The sequence below is a fragment of the Dromiciops gliroides genome, chromosome 3 (assembly GCF_019393635.1).
Source record: "Dromiciops gliroides isolate mDroGli1 chromosome 3, mDroGli1.pri, whole genome shotgun sequence".
In the NCBI taxonomy this organism is placed as follows: Eukaryota; Metazoa; Chordata; class Mammalia; order Microbiotheria; family Microbiotheriidae; genus Dromiciops; species Dromiciops gliroides.
Window position 1 is genome coordinate 87,069,699 of NC_057863.1, and position 23,311 is coordinate 87,093,009.

The 23,311-nt window shown below is 37.9% G+C and overlaps 1 protein-coding gene across 14 annotated transcripts in view; it reads right to left on the bottom strand.

Annotated features, from left to right (window-relative positions):
• Positions 1-4,220: 4,220 nt before the first annotated feature.
• The window catches only part of ABI2 (abl interactor 2), a 103,625-nt gene continuing 84,534 nt past the window's right edge, over positions 4,221-23,311 (bottom strand). For all 14 annotated transcript variants that reach the window (XM_043992194.1, XM_043992186.1, XM_043992193.1 and 11 more), the window contains 3 exons: positions 18,114-18,200; positions 9,401-9,571; positions 4,221-7,637 (listed from right to left, as the gene is read on the bottom strand). In XM_043992194.1, coding sequence (XP_043848129.1) covers positions 7,462-7,637; positions 9,401-9,571; positions 18,114-18,200 — 434 coding nt within the window. In that variant the 3' untranslated portion in view covers positions 4,221-7,461. The remainder of the gene's footprint in view (positions 7,638-9,400; positions 9,572-18,113; positions 18,201-23,311) is intronic.

Here is a 23,311-nt window from a genome sequence, read left to right on the forward strand (position 1 = left end):
TGGGTTTTTTTTCCCCCTCAAGCTGATCTGCAAGCATTCACGTTCCTAAATGGCCAAACACCTGGTCTTTCTTATACCATGATTTTAAGTAAGCTATTTTTACTCACAGGTTAATTTTTTGCTTTTCTAAGGACCCAGTAAGCATGCCCTTTAGTTGTTTGCCAATAACAGGTTATACATAAATATAAATAGACATCCTGGAATAGCAGCAGTCCCTTGCATCAATTTTTGTTTCCTAAAGTTGAGAGGCAAGTGGGAGGTGGAGGAAGGCAGTGAGGGGAACCACTCAACATTAGGAAAGGTTAACCTAAAAGTGTTAAGCCCTCAACGTCACTAATTAATACAAATTAATTTTATTTGAGAAAAAAAAAGCTTTTATGTACTTGGGTCTTACTAGTTTTCTCTTAATATAAGCATATTGACCACACCACCTTCAGTATCAAAACATTTAGATTTTCCCAGCTTTTTGTCACCTAGAAGCTAGAAGAAACTAGTCATCTAGTCCATATTGAAGATAAAGAAATTGAGGCCCATAGAAGTTTGTTACTTGATCTTGACAGCCAAGAGTCAAATAAGATTGTCTGCTACTTTTTTTTTTAATTATTTTATTTTATTTTTTTGGTGGGGCAATTAGGGTTAAGTGACTTGCCCAGAGTCACACAGCTAGTAAGTGTCAAGTATCTGAGGTTGGATTTGAACTCAGGCCCTCCTGAATCCAGGGCTGGTGCTCTATCCACTGCACCACCTAGCTGCCCCTGCTACTCTTAATATAAGCCTGAAAAGGGTATTTAGCCAGTTTTACAAATGAGCAAATAAAGCTTAGAAGGTTTAAATGACATCCAGAATCACATAGCTACCAAGTGTCAAACTGGATATGAATTCAGCTTCTTCCAGACTTTTATGGTTTCCTTTTTATGTTTTTGTTGTTGTTTTTGTGAGGCAATGGGGGGTTAAGTGACTTGCCCAGGGTCACACAGCTAGTAAGCATCAAATGTCTGAGGCCGGATTTGAACTCAGGTACTCTTGACTCCAGGGCTGGTGCTCTATATACTGCGCCACCTGGCAGCCCCTCTTCCAGACTTTGAATGGCTAGTATAGATATTCAGAGAATTGTATGTGACCTTAGACAAATCAGTTTTTCTGGGCCACAGTTTCCTCATAATTAAAATGGGATAAATTAGAATATATGATCCTATGAAGGTAAGTGTAAGACAGCCCAGGTTCATACTATTTCTCAAATAGTCTCTTTTGATAGCCTAGTCAGAACCCTTTAAATAAAGCCAGATTAAATCTTTGAACACCTCCTTTCCCCAATAACTAAAAGCTGCTTTGGATATTTGTTAAGGAAGTGACCAGAGCTTATATTTTGACAGTATGTTAAGATAGATATAACCCATAACCAGGCAAATAAGGAGATATTAAAATTTTAAACAGGTTAAATTTTAGGAAAGGGAGAGATTATACTATACACTACCATTTTTGTCAGATCCATAAGTGCCAATTTCTATTCCACACTTAATAAACCAGATTTAGGAATGTTGAAGTTTTAATGAGATGACTCCAGAAGACTCCTTTCAGAATTAATCTATGCACCCAAGTCAAGTTTCTATGAAGACTTGAGCATATAGGTAAGGGCATAATATGTCTCCTGCTAGTCCCCTTCACATCAAACTGCCCAATACTTCTCTGGGCCTTTGGGTCTTTCTCCACTGCCTGCAGTACATCTTCTCTTCCAATACCAGCTCAGGATTGACCTGTTTCCCAAGTTTTTAGTGCTATCTCCCCTTTTCAAATACCTTGTGTTTCTATGTATGTAAACTCTCGGTAGGACAGAATGCTCCTGGAGGAGCACATCACTTTTGTCTGTCTTCTGCCAACACATGACTTGGTGCCACCTACATGAAAGGTGCTTTAAAAATGTCTGTTGAACATAGATTCTAGGAATCTAGAGTGAAGACAAAAGAAAAGTAAGTCCCCTTTATTCTACTATCATTTTTTTCCAAAACCACTTATCTCAGACTATAAAGATGACCACTACTGACAGGTGCTCAAACAGAACACCAGTTTAGATTTTGTCTCCAAGACTCAAAAGGGATAGGCCTGAAAGACCCAGAAGACTAGTGTTATTCAATCATTATCTAGCTAATCTGTTCTAACACTTTTTCTTACACCTCGCTGAGTGCCAAGAATTAATCAGTGCTTATATGAAACACATACGTTTGAAAATTTTAGTACTCACCTGAACCTGACTTCACATCTCCAGAAGAATTGGGGATCTAAGACAGGCAAAGCATCATGGTGGAAAACCTAACATCTGAGTCAGTTTTCTCATTTGTCAAATAAAGGCAATAATACTACTTCATAACTCACAGTATTGATGTGACTATCAGAGGATTCTGAAATCATTAACTGCCATATAAATGAGTTTGAGTTATTAATAGCTTACCTAGTACTTACCCAGCAATCACCCTAGGTAAAGCAGAACACCTGGTCTATAAAAGACCAGTAACTGAAAGGGGTGGGGGGGGGGGAAGTATTTTCAACTTTATTAAAAGTATTTTCATGTGACATGCCAAGAATAATCCCCAGAATGTCCTTGGTTTAGAACCTTGGTCTTTTTTTGTCTGTTTATGAAGTTAGAATGTTTTCACATCTCTTCCCCCAAACCCTTTAGAGACAACATACTTTAAGGACAATTTGATACCAAAGAAGTTAAAATGGTTCTCTTACATGAATAAATACATTCACCAGTCATTTCTATGTGCTTTGTGGGTTTTTATTTAGGACTTAAAACAAGTTCTTAATACACAGCAACAGTTAATTCCAAGTACAATCTAAAAAAAATGTAAAAAGTCAATGTTCCCCACTCATTTGGAGGCAGCTTAATGGCACACAAACATTAAACATTACTCGTAGCAGACAAGCTGCTCCCCAGAGTCCTCCATAATTTATAACATCTCACTGCCACCAACTATCTTCTCTCTGGGAGCTAAGAGTACATCATCAACTGGATTAGTTAGCACTGCCAGAGCACAAATCACGGCCATCCTACCTGTAAACCATATTTTTCTGTTGTTTCTTAAAAATGTACATGGACACAAGGTATGGTAGAAACTGCTTTTCCATAGAATTCTGAAGTTGCAAAAGACACTTCCATTTTAATGTGAAAATAAGCACTTTTGTGTGTTTTATTTTTTTATTTTTTACAAAAATGTTTTAAGATATTTAAGCAAGGTTTATTTGCGTAAATAATTCATTTGTACACAGGTTGGCCCTGTCACATTTGTCAATTTTCATATCACTTTATGAGTTTCAATAAGAAATAGGAACAAATATTAGCAGAAAATAAACTTCAGCTATCAAGCACAGTGCCTCTTTAGCGGATGGCTCTTTATAAGCCTCTCTTAGAAGACTGCCATGTAGTGCACCTCCCACTGCTAAAATACCATATAAAACATGTGTTTGCAACATACACCTTGTCAAGGAGAGAAGACTCTTTGTACTAATAGCAATTCACATTGAAGTACCATTTTTAAAATCCCCATCTCGCTAATGAAGGTTGCACTCGGCACACTGGTTTAATAATTCAAAGAGGAACTGTGAATAATACTCTAATGGCATTTATCAAAACGTGGCCATACTTTTTTCAAGTATCTTCCTAAAGACATCAAGTGGAACTCCAATGTTCTCACAGTTTTAAAGAAAAACATAGCATATTTAATCAAAACAGCATGGTATAGTGGAAAGACCACTGGACTGGGTGACATGATTCTAGTCCTGGCTCTGCCACTAACTAGCTGTGGGACCTTGAGCAAGTCACTTAATGTCCCTGGGCCTCAGTTTCCCCATCTGTCAGTGGAGGGGGCTGAACTAGATGACCTAAGGTCCCTTCTGGCTCTAATAATTTTTATGAATCTAAGTAAACCCATTTGGGGATGATCCCCCCCACCCCCCTGCTTAACACCAGTGAAGGTTGAATTCCCAGCCAGTGAATTAAGTGTAAACTGATGGAAATTAAATGCCTACCTTCCTAAATACTTAAGAGATTGCCTGCTACCCTCTACATAAGGCTGTTTTTAGTGTCATGGTGAGCCCCAGGACACAACATGCTCTCTCCACTAGAGAAGTATGTGGTTAAGGACAATAGGAGAGGTATTCTAATGTGAAGGCAAGTACTGGAATAAGAGTTTAAAACAAAAAAAAAAGCGCTCACAATCTCTTACCTCACTAGAACTAAAAATCTCATTAAGTTGCCTTTTTTTTTCAGGAAGTACACAGCTACATGAATACAACTACATAAATTATAAGGATGAAAGAAACTGGTAAATTATTAAACAAAAACAGAAAGGGGGCAGAGGGTATCCTTCTGCCTGGTGACACAGAATCAGTCCCTCAGACACATGGCATTGATACCAGCTGCCTGTTTACCCTAACTAATATTGCCAGAGACAAGGACCACTGAGGGAGGTAGAAACAAAACAGCCAAGCAATGGAAAACACTGCTGAACAAGACAAGAGGAGTCTCATCTTTATCAAGCCGACAGCAGGCTGAGCCTTGCAACATCCTCAATTGGCACTTTTTTAATGTTTATGTCATCTTCACCCTAAGGCCATAGAATAAGGAAGTGTATTTTCATTCATATCTCCATGGAAATGAAATATCAAAAGAGGCACAGCCATATTGGGCTACTACTCTGGGGGGGAGGGGGGGAGCCTGGAGAAAGGGTGAAGGCAAAACCAAATATAATCTAGGAAAACATGATTCCAGAGGAAAAGGGTTTAGTTTTGGTTGTGGCCCTAGAACACACTTTATTATGGACCGTGAAAGCATTCCCCTCATCTCTAATAACAACATTGCTGAGGGCTGGTCAGTAGCATTCTGCACTGTTTCTCAAATTTAATTCTCAAATTTAAGTTTTTCCAAGCATTTTTAAAGTTATTTTTTCAATAGGACAAAAGGGGGAAACTTACAAATGATAAAATTGGAAACAGCACCCTCACTATTAGTAGCATGCAGTCTATGAAATATTACATACATTAAATTCTCCAATTACTCTGGGTTTTGATCACAGAGAATCCTCCCTAGACAAGCTATAGAATTTTAAACTGTACAAAATAAAAAATATGCATGAAATCCAACAATTTTTTTTTACACATCAGTACTGAATAGAGCGAAAACCAGCAGCAATTGACCCATGGACTCCCTCCACAGTGACTCTACAAGATGAAAAACTTCAGAAATGTCATCAGCAGATAGCACAGAAAGCACTAATCCAAGAAGCAAAATTCATTCCTTGAGAAAACCCTAAGTTTTTATCCATCTGTAAAAGCCTGACATCTGTTCCTGTAACTGAACTTGGCAAGCTGTTAAGATTACCTTTCAGACTTCAAAAATGTGTCTGCTTTGTGAACCCATTATGTCCTCTGAAGCAGAATAGATACTGGGAATAACTAATTTAAGGAGCATATTTCTTAAACTAAGGTATATACCCAGTACTAACCACCACCACTCCACCCTCCCTCCACCAAAAAATTCCTAGGCACCTCAGTCCACTTCAGGTAGTAAAAGAGAGTCAGCGACAGATTGGTTCTAAAAAGGAAATAAAAGGCTCAAAGAGATACCCAGTGCTAATGTTGAGAAAAAAAGATTTTTGGTCGAGTTTGCTTAATAAGAGTGCTCAGGCACAGGTGAGTAAGCTGGTGAGAAAATAGGACTCCCAGCTGTTAGAAGACCTGAAGAAAAGATCATTCTATGACTGTGGAAAAGAGGCAGGGTGAAGTTTTTGTTTTTTTGATAAAAGAACTGTACAGCTGGGCCGCAGTTAAAACTTTAAAGAAGCTTTGTGGTCAAAGACCTGAATCTCCTTTCATGCTAACGCCCTGTCCACCTGCCAGCAAGTACACTGAACCTTGCTGTTCTGTCAGCACAACACTGCTCCACACTGGCTGAGGATCTAGAACACTAGTCCATAGTATCAAGGTGAACTGAACTGGTCCCATTATTAGATCATTTCTTACTCAGGACTAACATCCCCTACCAGGATTTTGGGTCTGAAGATATTTCTTAAATTACCTCTGTGGAAAAATGAAGATTAAAAATGTATTGCTCTTCTAAATCTGGGAGGTGAACTCCAAAGTTCTATTTGTTGTACGGACACAAGAGTTAATCATTTCTGCTACAATCTCCGTTGAAGTTCCACCAGAAGGTTTAGCCACATAACTGGAAGCACCAGTACTTGACCTACTAAATATATTCCACTACTGCTATTTTAATCTTGGATAAATCTAAGGTGAAAAAGTATTTTAATAGGAACAGGTGCCTTATCTTCCAATTGAGAACAAGAGACCCAAGGGTTTTGTTCTAGGTTCTTTTTTGCTTTTTAAATGTTTCTGTGAATATAAGGGAAAAGCAGCTTAGTAGGACAGGTAACTTCCACTGTAGAGACTTGCCAACAGACCTAAAAACTGCTTGTTCTTTCCAAATAAGACTAAGAAGATTTTTCTACATACTTTGAAAAATTAAAAGAAACATCTGCTGTGAAGTAATTTTTTTTTCTCCTCAAAGCTTTAATGCTCAGAATAAAGTTTTCATCTTGGCTGCTAATGAGAACATATGTCATTCAAATGTTAACTTAAAATCTTCAGGCCTGATCTTCAAAACCTGAAGGAAATATAATCTCCATTTCACTAGACCCTGTACTATGGGATGACTAACTCTTGGTATAAGCAGTCTGGATGGATAAGCCATTGGTGGCAACATAGTTTTCATCAGAATACTAAACTCCATTTGTGGCACCAGTTAGCTAGCCTTAGAAGCCCCTAACACTTTCTAAACTTCTTAATGATTTAGGCTGACAGTCATAATGAGATACAAACCAGTTTTGCATTCACTTGCTTCAGCCACTGAGTGCTAAGAAACTGAAAATTCTAACTGCATTCATTAAACAAGTAACAAACGACCTAGAAGCCTTTTTGTGGGAACTTTTCATATACGTTCTCCAGCTGCTTCATCTTCAGGCGGAAGAAAAAAGTGACTGATTAACACCACAGCATTATCATCTTGGCATTTCTAATGCCAAGCACTAAAGCAAGGGAGAAAACCTCTGGGTTAGATAGGATTCCTGAGAAAGATCCTAGATTCTAGCTCATCTTATTTTAACTTTGTTTCATACATATATATGTCATTTCATTTTCTACACACCCAAAGATGAAGAGGTCAGCCTATTTACTTCAAAGAGCTCAGCACAGCCACTACTAACCATCAGAAGATCCATTTGCTCATACTTAGGTCACTAACTTGCTTTTTCATAGTAGTTTTTTAAGCCAAAACACATAAGTAGTTTTATTACAATTATCCTTATCCTTCATCCATGAGTTCACATGAGTGTATTCCTCAGAGCCTTGTGTAAATCTGGAAAGTCCCTAATAGTTCTCTTGATCCCGGTACAACATCATCAATCTTCACTCAGAATAATGCATGATGGACTCCACGTAATTCCCTGGGAAGAGCCCAGTCACTCCATTCATGACTCCCTCATACCAACCATCATCATTCTTCTTGATGACATAAATGATAGCTCCTTCCTGAAATGAGAGCTCATCCTCTTTGTCTTTTGTGTAATCATAAATCGCGACAACTAGAAAAAAATGAAAAATATGAAATATAGAGCAAAGAAAAAACCATGATTGAACAGGAGTCTCTAAGTTACTCAACACAGTAATTTTCTAAAAGCAAATAAAAAAAATGTTCTGCCTATGTAATTATTACAGATTTAGTTTGCTCAAAATGGCAGACTTAACATCTTACCAGTAGAAACTTCGAGTTTTCCTAAGGTCTTCCTGATTCAAAATTATCTGCTTATTAGGTCCAATACAATGACATCATAAACATGCCTTAATTACAGTAAGTGCCTACTACCTTACACTGTGCTAAGCACGAAAGATGAAAAAAAAAAAAGCAAATGACAGTACCTGCCTTCAAAGAGCTCACAATCTAATTACAGAGGATACATTATACTTGTTTTTAGATTGAAGTGAATTAGAAAACTGTATTTCAATTCCACTTGAGTAGTCTTCTCCATCAACCTGGAGGATACAAAGATTACTCTCCATCACCCAACTTTTTCTTGACCTACTAACCTCAGCATCTTTGGTTAACTTCAAAATTTTCCTCAATTGCAAGTTGTATTTGCTCTTGGATTATCTTGTAAAGGGTTAAATTTAATTATAAAGCCTCAGACCTCTTAGAAAAATTAGAAATTAACTAATGTATGTTAAAAAGTTTTTATCCCCTTTGGCTTATTATATTGTAGAATATTAATACTTGTTGATTTGATTTTTAAAAATCAAGTTTCTGGTCCTTTTAAACAAAATCCAAATGATTCTCATTTAAACTCTGAAATTATATTATGGTAGGAGAAAAGATAACATTGATATTTTATCAGCAGATCCATAAGCATTTTTAAGCACCACCAGGCACAGTGCCGGGTGTTGAAAATACAAAAACACAAAGGATACAGCCCTGACACTCAAGGAGCTTACAGCCTATCAGCAATGACAAAGATGACAAAATGCAATACACTGTAGACATATAGAGAAAACACATGCACAAAGTGTGTGCAGAAATTACTTTTTTAAAAACTACTTTGCATTTATATAAACTCCTTGGGGATAGGAATTTAATTTTTTTCATTTTGTTTTTTTCCTTATCAGTCTTTTGTTTTTCTGTTATCAGTCAATAAGCATTTATTAAGCACCTACGATGCACAAGGCACTGTGTTAAGCTTGGGAGATATAAAGGCAAAAGCCCAACAACAGTCCCTGCTCTCAAGATGCTCACAGTCAAATACGGGAGACACAAAAATACATGTGTACAAACAAGATATAAGCAGGCTCAATGGGAGATAAATAATAGAGGGAAGGCACTAGCATTAAGTGAGGACCAGAAAAGGCTTCTTGTAGAAGGTAGAATTTTAGTTGGGACTTGAAGGAAGTCTAGAAGTGGAGACAAGGGAGGAGAGAATACTAGGGGCAGGGGATGGCCAGGAAAGGTTTCCAGAATCAGGAAATGGAGTGTCTTGCTCAAGGAATTGTAAAGCAGCCAATGTCATTGAATCTCAGAGTATATGGAAGGAGGTGAAGGGAGAATAAGATGTAAGAAGACTGCCAAGTTAGGAGGGGGCTAGGTTGTAAAAGGCTTTGAATGTCAGTTTCATACTGGATCATGGAGGTGGGAGGGAGATGGATTTTTACTGAATGGGGAGGAGGGGAGGAGGAGGAAGGGACATGGTCAGATCCTCACTACAGGAAGATCAGTGTGCCAATAGGTGAATGGAAGATGTTTAATTAATTAATTCTGTTCAGAATTAACTTCTTTCTCCACATATCACTTTATATTTACCTTTTTCTAAATAGGTCCTTGGTGCCCAGGGAGGGTCCTCTTCAGCATAGGGATCGCTGTACTCTACCACAGCCGCCTCCTCCTCGTAATCTTCTGGTGGTGGTGGCGGAGGCGGAGATTCATCAAAGACTGCTTCTTCTGCAGGAGGTGGTGGAGGAGGAGTGTCTGAAACTAATAAATCATCAAGACGATAACAAAAATATACAAAATAGATTTGGAATTTTTCTCATTCTAAGACCATACTATCATAGAATTCAAAACTAGATTTGGAAAAGGCATTAGTTTAAAAGAAAATAAAAATCCATTAAGTTAGAAAGAAGCCAACAGCCCACCAAAATTTCAAGTCTGATATTCTTAGAGATCATCTTGTTCTAAGAGGACCTTCAAATATTTCCAAGCTAAACCTGCTTCCAGATGCATGAATTTGCTGAAAGTATCCTTTGATAAGTAGTTATTTAGGCTCTGCTTAATTATATCCAGGGTTGAAAAACCATCTAAATCAGCCCACTCTGTTTCAGACAGATCTAACAGAAAGACCTTCCTTATAATGAACTGTTTATTATATACCTCTTAGGAATTGCTACCCATGGAAAATCATTCCTCATCTCCCCACCCCACACTAGGACACAAAAAACAAATCTAAGCCCTCTTTCACGTTCAAGTATTTGAAGACAATTACAATTGTCCCTTCAAGCCTTTTTGCCAGGGTATCTTTACGTCATGATTTTAAGTTACCATGATATCCCTTGGTCAAAGTCTTCTGGATGTCCTCCAGCTTATCAGTGCCTCTATCAAAATATGACACCTGGAACTTAATATGACATTCCAGATGTGGTCTGACTAGATCACTATACAACAAACTATTACTTCTCTTAATCTTAAATCTGGGAGGGTGGAGCCAAGATGGCAGAGGAAAGGCAGTAAGCGCTCAGAGCTCCTGACACAATTACTCCAAAAAACTCCAAACACAGCTTAGAAGAGGGGGCTGTTGCACCAGGGTAGTAGTGGAGTCCAACCCTGGGATAGCACCTACACAGATCCAGCCCCAGGCAGGCTGTGCCAGAGAAATTTACCCCCAAGTCCTTGAATCAGCTGCAGTGCTGGTGTCTTCTGGAACTAAGCTCATGGTATGGCAAGAGAACCAAGCAGCCAGTTAGTGGGGAGACTAAAGGGGTGTCTGCTGAAGCTGAGGAGGAATTCGGTTGTCCTAACCCAGCATGGAACCAGGAAGAAATCTTGAGTGGTGGTGGCCCAAGTGGGGGAGGGGCGCAGGCTCACTGGAGCTAACAACCACAGCAAACAAAATTTTGTTGCCTGGTTATTTAGCCTGGAGTTATTTACAGACCAGAGCATAGGCCAGGCAAGTGAAGTACCTGCCCCTCCTTAAATCGTACCCCTTGGGACCCCCTGCCCCATTTTAAGAAGGAGTTAAAAGTCAAGTAAAAGACAGGGAAGAGAGCAGGCAGAAAAAGGTGCAGACCATAGAAAGTTTCTTCAGTGACAAGGAAGATTGAGGTGCACCCTCAGAAGAGAATAGCAACATCAGGGCTCCTACATCCACAGCTTCCAAGAAAAATATGAATTGGTCTCAGGCCACGGAGGTGCTCAAAAAGGACTTTGAAGATAAAGAGAGGTAGAGGAAAAAATGGAAAGAAAAATGAGAGTGATGCAGAAAAGAGAAAAAAGTCAACAGCTTGAAAAGCCAAATGGAAAAATTCTCTGAAGAAAATAATTGCCTAAGAATTAGGATTGAACAAACAGAAGCTAATGACTTCTAGTGACTTTATGAGAAATCCAAATAAATAAAAATATAGAAGGCAATGTGAAATATCTTCTTGGAAAAACAGCTGACCTGGAAAATAGATCCAGGACAGATAATTTGAAAACTGGACTACCTGAAAACCATGATCAAAATAAGAGCTTAGACATAATCTTCCAAGAGACTGTCAGGGAAAATTGTCCTGATATTCTAGAAGCAGAAGGTAAAATAGAAATTGGAAGAATTCACTGATCACCTCCTGAAAGAGATTCCAAAAGGAAAACTTCCAGGAATATTATAGCCAAATTCCAGAGCTCCCAGATCAAGGAGAAAATATTGCAAGCAGCCAGAAACAATTCAAATACTGTGGAGCAATGGTCAGGATAGCAGCTTCTACATTAAAGGATTGGAGGGCATGGAATATGATATTCCAGAGGGCAAAGGAATTGGGATTACAACCAAGAATCACCTACCCAGCAAAACTGATTATAATCTTTCAGGGGGAAAAATGGGACTTCAATCAAAAAGAGGACTTTCAGGAATTTGTGATGAAAAGACCTGAACTGACTAGAAAATTTGACTTTCAAATGCAAGACCCTATAGAGAAGCATAAAAAAGGTAAACAGGAAAAAGAAATCGTGAGGGATATTAAGAGGTTAAACTGTTTACATTCCTACATGGGAAGATGATATGTCTAAATCTTAAGAGCTTTCTCAGTATTATGGCAGATGATAGGATTGCACTGGGGGAGGGGGAAGGAGAGACGTAGCATGGGGTGAAATCCCACATGAAAGAAACAGGAAAGGGTTTATGGAGTGGAGGAAGAGATGGGGAAGGAGCAGGGCAGTAAATTAATTTTACACTCATCAGAATAGGCTCAAAGACCTTAGTCTCATCAGAATTGGCTCAAGGAGGGAATAACACACACTCAATTGGGTGGAGCAATCTCTCTAACCCTGCAGGAAAGTAGGAGGGGAAGGGGATAAGGAGGGAGGGGTGAAAGAAGGAAAAGCAGAGTGGGGGAGGGGACAGTCAGAAGCAAAACACTTCTGAGGAGGGATAGGGTGAAGGAAGATAGAAAATAGAGTAAATATCATGGGAAGGGAATAGGATGAAGAGAAACAGTTAAGAGTAATTGTGAAAAAATTTTGAAGCAAAGGTAAGAGTAATGTAAGATGATGATGACTGATGGTGATGGATTGATAATGAATGGAGGAAGAGGAGGATTGATTACTGAAGATTGATGATGAAGACTGATTGATGAGGAGGAGGAATGAATGAAGATGAGGATTGACTGAGGATGATGATGAGGATTGATGGATGATAAGTGATTGATAAAGATGGCAAAATGTAGGGTACTTACTTTTCTGGGCTATTGTGAAGAAAATTCTTTGTCAAATATAAGGTACTATATAAATGTTATCTATTGTTGCAATAATCAACCTCATGGGTTTATTTTAAGGAAATATCTTTAAAGTACTATATAAATGTAATTTACTATTTAAAAAAAAAAAAGATAAGCGGGGTGCTATCAGAAATACCTGGAAGTACCTGCATGAGCTGATGCAAAGTGAAGTGTACTGTATACAAAATAACAGTGAGATGATCTGCTGTGAATGACTTGGTTATTTTTAGAAATGAAATGATCCAAGACAACTCTGAAGGTCCTATGAAAATGCAATCGATCTACAGTGAGCTGATGGCGTCTGAATATAGACTGAAACATTAAAAAAAAATCTTAAATCCAGTTTTCTTAATGAAAGCTAATCTTATTTTGTCAGGGATAGGAGGGGTAGGGGTGGGAAAGACCAAATCGAACATCCCATTTTTGACTCATTTTGATCTTACAGTCAACTAAAAGTTGTAAGTCTTTTTCAAATGAGCTGACCTGTAGCCATCACCTTCTTAAATCTAAACTTGTATAGTTTAATTTTTTTAACCTGAATTCAGGACTTTACATTCATTCCTCATTAAATTTTGTCTTTTTATATATAGTCTATCTTTAAAATCAAGAATTATAAAGAATTTAATCAAGTCATATGACTGAGTCATAAAACATACTGACTATTCCTCTAGATTTTCTTCATCTACAAATCTGATAATCATTCTTTCATCCAAGCCCCTGAAGATACCGAACAAAAAGGAATTACAAATAGACCTGTAGCATGCCACTAATAACACGTTCCTCCCAAGCTGAAATCAACTTATGAATGGAGGCAATAGAAAGAACACAGATTCTTGATTCAGATACTATCTTTGATGCTTACATGTGACCCGAGCCAAATAACTTAGCCTCTTTGGGTCTCAGGTTTCTCATCTGTAAAATGAGGGGTCTGAACCAAATGCCTCTGAGATTCTTTCTAGCGCTAAATCTAGCCTTTGGGTATAGTCATTCTACTAGTTCTGAATCTTCTTAATTAGGCTCATCATTTAATCAATATTTCTCCAATATGTCTGTAAGGATATAAAGAGAGACTTTGTTAAATATCAAGCAATATTCCTAGTATCTATCATAATAGTAATACAGTCAAAAGAGAAATTCAGGTTTTTCTGCCATGGTCTTAATGAAGCTGGCCCCTAATGATCATCACATAGCTACAAGTGTTTACAACTATCCACTTAATGATCAGTCCTGGAATTCTTCCTTTCTTCACTCCAAGCACAACAGTCCAAATCTGGCAGAATTTTTTTGCCCCTTTTTGATGCTTCCAGCTGTCTAGTACTACTTCTCTTTTCCATGATTCCTCAAAGATCAATGAGCTCAGAGAATGCCTCAGTGAATTCTTTAAGCAGCCTGAGATTTAATTCATTCAGGTCGGGAGACTTGAACTAATTTAGTAAGCAAAAACCTAGCATAAGGTATACTGTATCTTTAAGATCTTTTAATAAGGAATAGTTAAAGATAAGGACAGAAAGGAACAGCTACGTGTCGTAGTGGATAAAGCACCGGCCCTGGAGTCAGGAAGACCTGAGTTCAAATCTGGCCTCAGACACTTAACACTAACTAGCTGTGTGACCCTGGGCAAGTCACTTAACCCCAATTGCCTCACCAAAAAAAAAAAAAAAAAAAGATAAGGACAGAAAAATGTTTTGCGAAAAAAAACATTAATTGTCGAAGGATATAAGGTATTGATTACCACTACTATGAACATTTTCATATCTAATGAGTATATTTTAATATACATTGATAAAATAGCTGTATGAAATAGCTTTCAACTGACATTTTGGACAGTTCTGTCTGTGGTGTGGATTTGAAGACCTGGGTTTCTTTGTCAACAGGATAAAATTATCCCCTGCTTGTGTAGGTACTGTTTAATGTTGCAAAGAGGCAGAATAAGATCTTTTTTTTATTAAAAACAAGAGATATGTGAACGTGAAGAAAAACAGCTTTTTTAAGGGTATCAAAAAGATACACAATCTCATTGGAGGCTCTTACATGCTTTATGATACTTTATGACTAAAGAGGGAAAAGCTAAGAAAATGTGAAATCATATCGACATTTGGAAACTATGACTGAAGCATCATTTTTAAAGGACTGTTTATCTGAGCAAAAATATGTGCAAAGTTGTAACTTTTTAAGTAAAAGATGGGTCCCTGGAACTGAACAGGCTCTCATTTAAAGCATTAAGAAGAATGCTAGGAGGGAAGAGGCATCTATCAAGCAAGACAGTAGCAAGAGAGGAAATGGCACCTAGTAAGAGTTCAAGACAGAACAGGGGGCAGTTAGAGGCAACTCTATGACACCTGTTTGGTTGAGGAAAGAACTGATATCATTGGCCAGTAGCTCCAGGGACAGTTATTGCCCTCTTCAACACCAAAACTATCTCTGACACATCCTAGTTGAGTGACCCTGGGCAAGTCACTTAACCCAATAGCCTTAAATATCTGGGACCATCTCCAGTCGTCCTGATGTATATCTCACCACGACCCAGGTGCCTCCGGAAGAGAGAGTGAGGTTGGTGACCTTGCACAGCCCTCCCTCACTTAAATCCAATTTAGTGCAAGTCACAACATCACCCGATGTCATGATCCTCTTCAGGAACCAAGGAGAACCAGGAAAAACTTGTTACTCTTTGCTGCCACTTCTGGCTTGAGAAAATAAAAGCAAATGCTGTGGAATCCTTGTGAACAGGTTTAAAAAATGAACCTGAATTGTGCTGCTATGAGCTCAGTGCAGCATTCATGAAGGTGAATGCCTGACTGGGCTGGGCCTGTAGCTACAATACAGCCAATCTGATGAGCTTGGTAGTTGTCCAGCTTTATTTAAAGAGAAACACTATTCACAATGACAACATTTTTAAGCATTTTTTAAGGGTGAATATTTAAATTAAAATTTTAAACTGTAAAGGCAAAAGAGAGGAGCAGAGGAGAGGAAAGGAGACAAAAGAATAGATCTCTCTAGTTGAAGAATCATGAAGTTCAATGGTCAAGCAGTTCTGTTTAAAACAAATAATTTTGAATGGATACTGAAAATTGCATTCCAGAGCTGTGAATAACCATAAGCCAATTAACTTTACTCCTTAGTGTCTGTGTCAGGTTCCTAGAAGTTTGTGCTAAGGGAAGTATATTTCCCTTCAACTGAGTCACCCCTAGGATGCTAAGGGAATTTGAATGTAGCCTTGAGAGTGGTCTACCTCTGCAACCTTAGACCTGCTAGTGTGAGATGAAGTTGGAGGACTTAACCAAATCCAAGAAGTCAAGATGTCTCCCACAACTAGGTATTAGGCGCCAAGGGTTATAGTGTAGGTGTTTCTACTCCAGTGTCCAGACCCCTCTGGAACACACTTGTTTCATTACATCATTACATCAAGTCACTTAATCCTCATTGCCCCACCAAAAAAAAAAACCTAAATCAGAAAGAGGACCTAGTACCTAGGTTCAAATCCCAACTCTGCCCATTTAACCTAGGGTGGATCACTTGCCCCCTTTCTCTAGGATCCAACTTCTTAACTTGTAAAATAAGGGGACTAAACTAGTGTCTAAGGTACCTAAGAAACTATGCCACCCTCTTCATACCCCATCTTGGCTTCCCTCACATCTCAGACAAAGTTCCACCTTCTATAAGAAGCCTTTCCTAGTCTTCTTAACCTTAGTGCCTTCCCTTCGAGATAATCTCAAGTTTATCCTATAACATACCTGCTTGTACATGGCTGTTTCCACGCCCTCTCTCCTATTCCCATTCGACTATAAGCTCCTTGAGGACAAGGGCTGTCTTTTGGCTTTCTTTGTATTCCTGGCACTTAGCATAGTGCCTGGCACATAGCAGGCAGTTAATAAATGCTTATTGATTGATTGATTTCTACATCTTTGAATGTGGTTAAATTTAAAGATGAGGGACAGCTAGATGGTGCAGTGGGTAGAGCACCAGCCCTGGAGTCAGGAGTACCTGAGTTCAAATTTGGCTTCAGACAGTGGACACTTACTAGCTGTGTGACCCTGGGCAAGTCACTTAACCCCAACTGCCTCACTTAAAAAAACAAACAAAAAAAATTTAAAGATGAAACAATGTGAGTTTATTAGCAGTCCTGCTTCATACCAAAAGTAAGAGACATTGTTATCATCTCAGTAAACTTCCTCACTCATTCATTTGTGAAAGTAGAGGCCTGCCTGCTAATGATTTCAAATGGTTTGAAGAGGATCATTTGTGACCGTCCAGTGGTATTAATATTGCTCTTTCACCTATTCCCATGCTGATCAGTTTGAGGGGTTTTTTTTTACTATACAATATTTACAAAATTGTAAAACTACACCTGGGGGAAAAGGTTTTTTAAAGAGAACAAATATGACTTCTAGGAATGCAGGACAACACCATCTAGATGTCTCAAAGGTCCCTCAAACTCAGGAATTCCAAAATGGAACATCTTACCTTTGCCCCAAACTCATTCCTTTCCCTAACTTCCCTTTGTTTGTTGGGGGCATTATCATTTGTCCCTTCACCTAGGCTCATAGCCTCAAATTCAGCTCCCACTCTCCCATCTTGTTGATTTTTACCTCCCTAAGACCTCTCACCTCTTTCTCCTCTCACTCACATAACCACCACCCAAGTTCAGACCCCCATCATCTCTGACCTGCACTAATCAAACAGCTTAATAACTGGCCTCCCTGCATTCAGTCTCCCCCCTCTCCAATTTATCCTTCAGCTGTGTTGCCAAATTAATATTCCTAAAGCACTGGTCTGACCATGGCACTCCCCAACTCAAGAAGCTCCAATGGCTCCTACTGCTTCTAGAATGAAATACAAACCTCTCTTTTGAGCATTTAAAACTCCACACCACCTGGCCACATTACAGGCTGGTTACACACTATTCCATGTTACATGCTCTAAATTCCATCCAATTCATTGTTTCTCGTCCAGAAGATTCAGTCTCCTGCCCCCAACTCCACACAGGCCTGGGATGCTCTTCCTCTTCACCTCAGCATCTTAGAACCCGTACATCCTATGAAAACTCAGCTCCAGGGACACCTTCAAGAAGTCTTTCCTGATTTTCCCAGGTATTCGTATGACACTTCCCCCCCCACCCATAACTCTGGATTTAATGTGTGTATATTTTAAGTTTACTCCCAGTAAAATTCAAACTTTCTGAGGGTGGAGACTCTCTCGTTTGGTCCTTGTATACCCAGTGCCTAGCACAGTGACAGGCATATATGAGACAATTATGCATTCCATGAACTCGATTCCTCAAATGTATGGCCAAATTTATTAATATGACAACAACCAGAAAAAGTAAAATTTTAAAATATATACACATTTTATAAACTCTCAAATTTAGTTACAGTTTTAAGGATTTAGTAAGAATTTTAAGGAATGAACTCCATTTTCTCTGAACAAGTAAGCAAAAAACATATTTTATACGACTTACAAAAAACAGACTCAATATGTAGCAATTAGAAAAGTGACACATAAACACCTTTCATATCTACAATCTGATCAACAGCATAAAGAGGTAAACTTACTATTTTCTTGGACTCTGGCCACAAATCCCATTAACGGCAACTGAGGAGTTACCTGTAGGATGGATGGAGGAGGAGGAGCAAGAGATGCTGAAAAAAAAAAAAAAAGGAGGGGAGGAAGGTGGAGCTCAAGTTATATTAAAAATAAAGGATAATACAATAAAATTAATGGATAAAAACAAAATGCCACCCACTATTCAGAAATACTTTGTAAGATGCTATGAGGGCCCTTTTGAGGAGGGAAAAACCAAAACAAAACCCCAGGTAGACTTTTTAAATTTTCTTGTGGAGTCTATGAACTAGACTTGGGCAGTACTCCAAGAACAGACACAGAGTCTATCACAAGGTTCATACTCACAAATTTTACAACTTAGTAAAACCTGCCACATCTTGCCCTCCAATCTCACATACTTTAGAACTCAAGATTACCTCCATGTCATCATGACATCAAAGTAGGATATTAATGGAGATTTTCGACACAGACTTCAAAATTTAAAGCAATTAAAGCAAAATTCATTTTTCATTAGGCATTTAACAATAAAGTTTTCAATTTATATTTATCACATTGATGATTTCACACCAAAAGCTATACATCATTTTTTTTTTTACGGGGCAATGGGGGTTAAGTGACTTGCCCAGGGTCACACAGCTAGTAAGTGTCAAGTGTCTGAGGCCGGATTTGAACTCAGGTCCTCCTGAATCCAGGGCCGGTACTTTATCCACTGCACCACCTAGCCGCCCCCATCATTTCTTAAATAAAGCATTTCTCTACATTGCTATAAAGGGTTGTTTGTTGTTTTGTTTTTTACTATATGTGCATACATGTGTATGTATATATGTGTGTGTGTATATATATATATGTATGTGTATGTGTGTGTATGTGTGTGTGTGTGTGTGTGTATATATATGTATGTGTATATAAATATAAATAAACCTATGGCTTATATTCTTAGGTTTATAAAGAAAGGTATATATAAAGAAAGATGTGAAATGATACCGTACCTATCATGTACCTTTTTGTTTTTCACTCTTATATTATTAGACAAACAGGTAGATTAAACCATCCTAAAATTCAGCAAGCTACTGCAGAATCAAACCTTATCTCCTATTACTCCTCAGACTATAAACTTTTTTTTTTCCTGGGAAGTCTAACTTCCTGCCTTTTCCCTACATCTGCTGCACTAATTCCTGGCTTTGTTCCTTCACTTAGGCTATTCCCCAACTTGGAACACCATCATCTCCCTTCAATTCCCACTTAAGACCTAGAACTCTTCAAGTTCCACCTCCTACACAAATATTTTCCTGACAACTATCTATTATTAGAGATAAAGGGGGCCCAAAGAGGGGATAAAGGAGAACAGTCACGCTTAATGCACTGTTGCTGGAGCTGTGAAATGATGTGATCAGGATCCAACTACATCACTAGTACGCTAGAAGGACAGAGGGCAGTGATAAGGTGGAGTGCTCAAAGACATCAAAGAAAGAGGGAAAGGACTAATTTGCACAAAAATTACAGCAGCACTTTTTATTATAGCAAAGAATTAGAAACAAAGTGATTGGCTATCAATCAGAAACAAAGTGAATGGCAGAACAAATTATGGGATACAGATATAATGGAATATTCTTACACTGACAAGAATGACAGAGGAAGCTGGGAGGATTTGTATGTATTGTGAAGTAAGTAGAACGAGGAAAACAATTTATATAATGTCTACAACACTGCAAAGGAAGACACCTGTGAACAATTCTTAATTATTATCAATGCAAAGGACAAATTACAACTTGAGAGAGATTATTATCAATTATGGAGCCAACTTTTTGGTCAATAAGTGACAAACTGGAAGTGAAAAGTGAAACACAAATTTTCAAACTAGGCCAATGTGTGATTTTTCCTTAACTGTACTAATTGATAACAAGGGAGCGTTTTCAGGTGGGGAAAGATAAGAGCTATGAAAAGGGTTAGAGGGGGATACTTACAGGAAGGAAGGAAAGAAGGAAAAAACAAAGAAATGCCAATAAAACATTTTTAAAACACAGAAGAAGCCAAAAGCAAGTTCAGAAAGGGACACAAGCAAAGCAGTGTTGGACTACCATGATAAAATTACTATATACTCTTTTTAAAAGCTGTAAGAGATTCACAGTATCATTTATAATCCTCTTTTTCTATTCTTTGTAGGAGGAAATGTTCAGGTTTACTGATGTCATTAAATTCATAATAAGTTTTAAATTTTTTATATAAATAAAAAGGGCTCTGAAGATGATGTAGTCTAATGTGTTCATGCCAACTGAACAAACCAAGGCCTAAAAGAAGTCTGACATACTCTTTGACCCAGCAATTCCACTTCTAGGTCTATATCCCAAAGAGATCATAAAAAAGATAAAAAGACCCACATGTACAAAAATATTCATAGCTGCTCTTTTTGTGGTAGCAAAGAAATGAAAATTGAGGAGATGTCCATCAATTCAGGAATGGTTGAACAAGTTGAGGTATATGAAATGTAATGGAATACTATTGTGCTGTAAGAAATGATAAGCAGATGGATTTCAGAAAAACCTGGAGAGACTTACATGACTCAATGCTGACTGAAATGAGCAGAACCAGTAGAACATTGTACACAGTATCAACAAGCATTTTGTGATGATCAACTGTGATAGACTTAACTCTTCTCAACAATACAATGATCCAAGACAGTGCCAAAAGACTTATGGTAGAAAATGCTCTCCACATTCAGAAAAAGAACTATGGAGTCTTAATGCAGGGTGAAGCATACTATTTTCACTTTCATTGTTGCCCTTTTTTTATCGTTTTATTCTTTCTTGCATTTTTTCCCTTTTGTTCTGATTAATGTGGAAATATGCTTAACTTGATAGTAATGTATAACCTATATCAAATTTCTCGCTGGCCTCGGGAGGGGGGAGGGAAGGAAGGGCAGGAGAAAAATTTGGACCTCAAAAAATATCTTTACAGAGTTAATGACAGTCAAAATTCACCTTGGCCCTTCCTGACCAATTATAAGTTATTGTTTTTAACAAAGACTCGATTACTTGATTGCATTCAATTGATCATTTTACTATCTATTACTCTCAATCATTTCATATAGGGTTTTACACACACACACACACACACACACACACACACACACATTTTAAATAAACTTTCTTAAGGACAAGAACTGTATTTTCCCCCATTTTCTTTTGGTACTGAAAAGTACTTAAGCACATAAATAATCCACTAACAGATGGTAAACTGAACTGGAAGCCAAGTAGGCTAAGATGGCTCAAGAATGATGTTTTGCATGCACTATAAAAGCATAGAATTAAGAGGGAAGGCTGGGAACCCAGATCCCTCATAAATATATGGCAAGCTCTAAAAATGCACCAAAAGGAACAAAGGTTAAGAAAACTAGAGAAAACCCCCTACAGCAAAATGAAGCCAGATAGGGGCAACTAGGTGGCGCACTGGATAAAGCACTGGCCAAAGCACTGGCCTTGGATTCAGGAAGACCTGAGTTCAAATCCAGCCTCAGACACTTGACACTTAACTAGCTGTGTAACCCTCATTGCCCTGAAAAAACAAAACAAAACAAAAAAATGAAGCCAGATAGTGACCATGTCCAAAAGTGCATATCTGGGCATCTTGTTATCTGTCGCCTCTGCCAAGAGGTGCTTCCTAAGTCTGCTGGAGACATGGCTACTCACTGCTTTGCTCAGACTTCCTAAGTTTTTCAAAGTTGTTTTTCTTTGTAATACTGTTGCTCTATAAATCATTCTCCTGCTTATGCCCATTTCATGCCACCCATGATTCTCTGAAATCTTACCTTTGGTCATTTCTTAGAGCAGAATGAAAAGTCTATTACATTTGTATTCCATAATTTGTTCAGCCATTCCCCAATTATTTAAGAGGCATTCAAAAGCATTCCTTTAGATTCTAGTTCCTTTACTTTCCTTTTTTTCCCCCCTTTTAATCTCTCTTCAGGATCAAGAAGTTTGTTTTGCTTGTGACTATTCTCTCCCCACTATTATCCTCCCTCTTAAATGTTTCCTCCTTATTCCTTGTTTCCCTGTAAAGTTTGACATTATTTCTACAACAAATTGTCAGTCTCTTTTCAATCCTCCATTTGTTTCATATGAGTGAAATTCATCTGCAACCTGCTTTTCTGACTCCCTCCTGTTTGTATATTCTTCTCGTGTACCCCAATTATGAGAAATACCAATTTCTACCTACTTCAGCAGTTTTTTCTCCTTTTCCCTTCCCTTCTTTTTTCCCTCTTAAAATCCTCAGAACAGAACCAATTTGTATCCTCATACAAACTCTGTTTTTATTATTTAACTCCCTTGCTAACATTTGAATACATTAAGCTTCTGAAGGGATATTTGTTTGCTCTCTCCTTATCAAAAAATAACACTACATCATCATAAAACGCCAAGTGCTCAAATAAATTTACATTTTGGGTTCTTTGGACTCCAATTCTGATCCTTTCATAAGAACTGCTTTAGAGTTCTCTACACCACGAAGAATATTTTTTATGAACCTTTTTTGCCTTTTGAAATATTGCAGCCTAAAATCTCCTCTCATTTTTTTAACCATAAGCTGCCAAGTCTTATGTAGTCATGACTGTAGTTCTCTAGTACCTGAATTCCTCACATTTTTTTTTTTGATGCAGTATATGGATTTTGGTTATGACATTTCTAGAACTTCCCCCTTTCGGTTATCTTTTAGAAAGTAACACATGGGTTCCTTTTATGTCACTTCATTAATTGATTCACATAGATCTGGGCAGTTTTCACTAATGATTTCTTGGAATACAATGACCAGATTTGCTTGGTTGGTTTTTTTTAATCATGGTTTAAAATCAGATTAGTTATAATAATCTACCTTAGTCCAAGAGAATGTATGATGGAACATTTCCTTCTTCTTGGTAAAGAGTTATAGGACTATACTGAAACGTTGCATATACTTTCACACACAGCCATTCTGTCAGTCCCTTTGTGTTACAAAGGGGAGATCAATGAGTAAAGAAATATGTTAGGAAATAACTAGCGTAAAAAACAAAAATGGTCATTATATTTTTCTTTTAATGTACTGAATTAAACTGACTACTAAAGTTGCTTCAGATTCTGTTAACAAAGAAGTTATATTTAAATGTTCCTGTAACATTTGGCTACTTTTTTTTATAAATTAATTTGACATTTACCTGTAG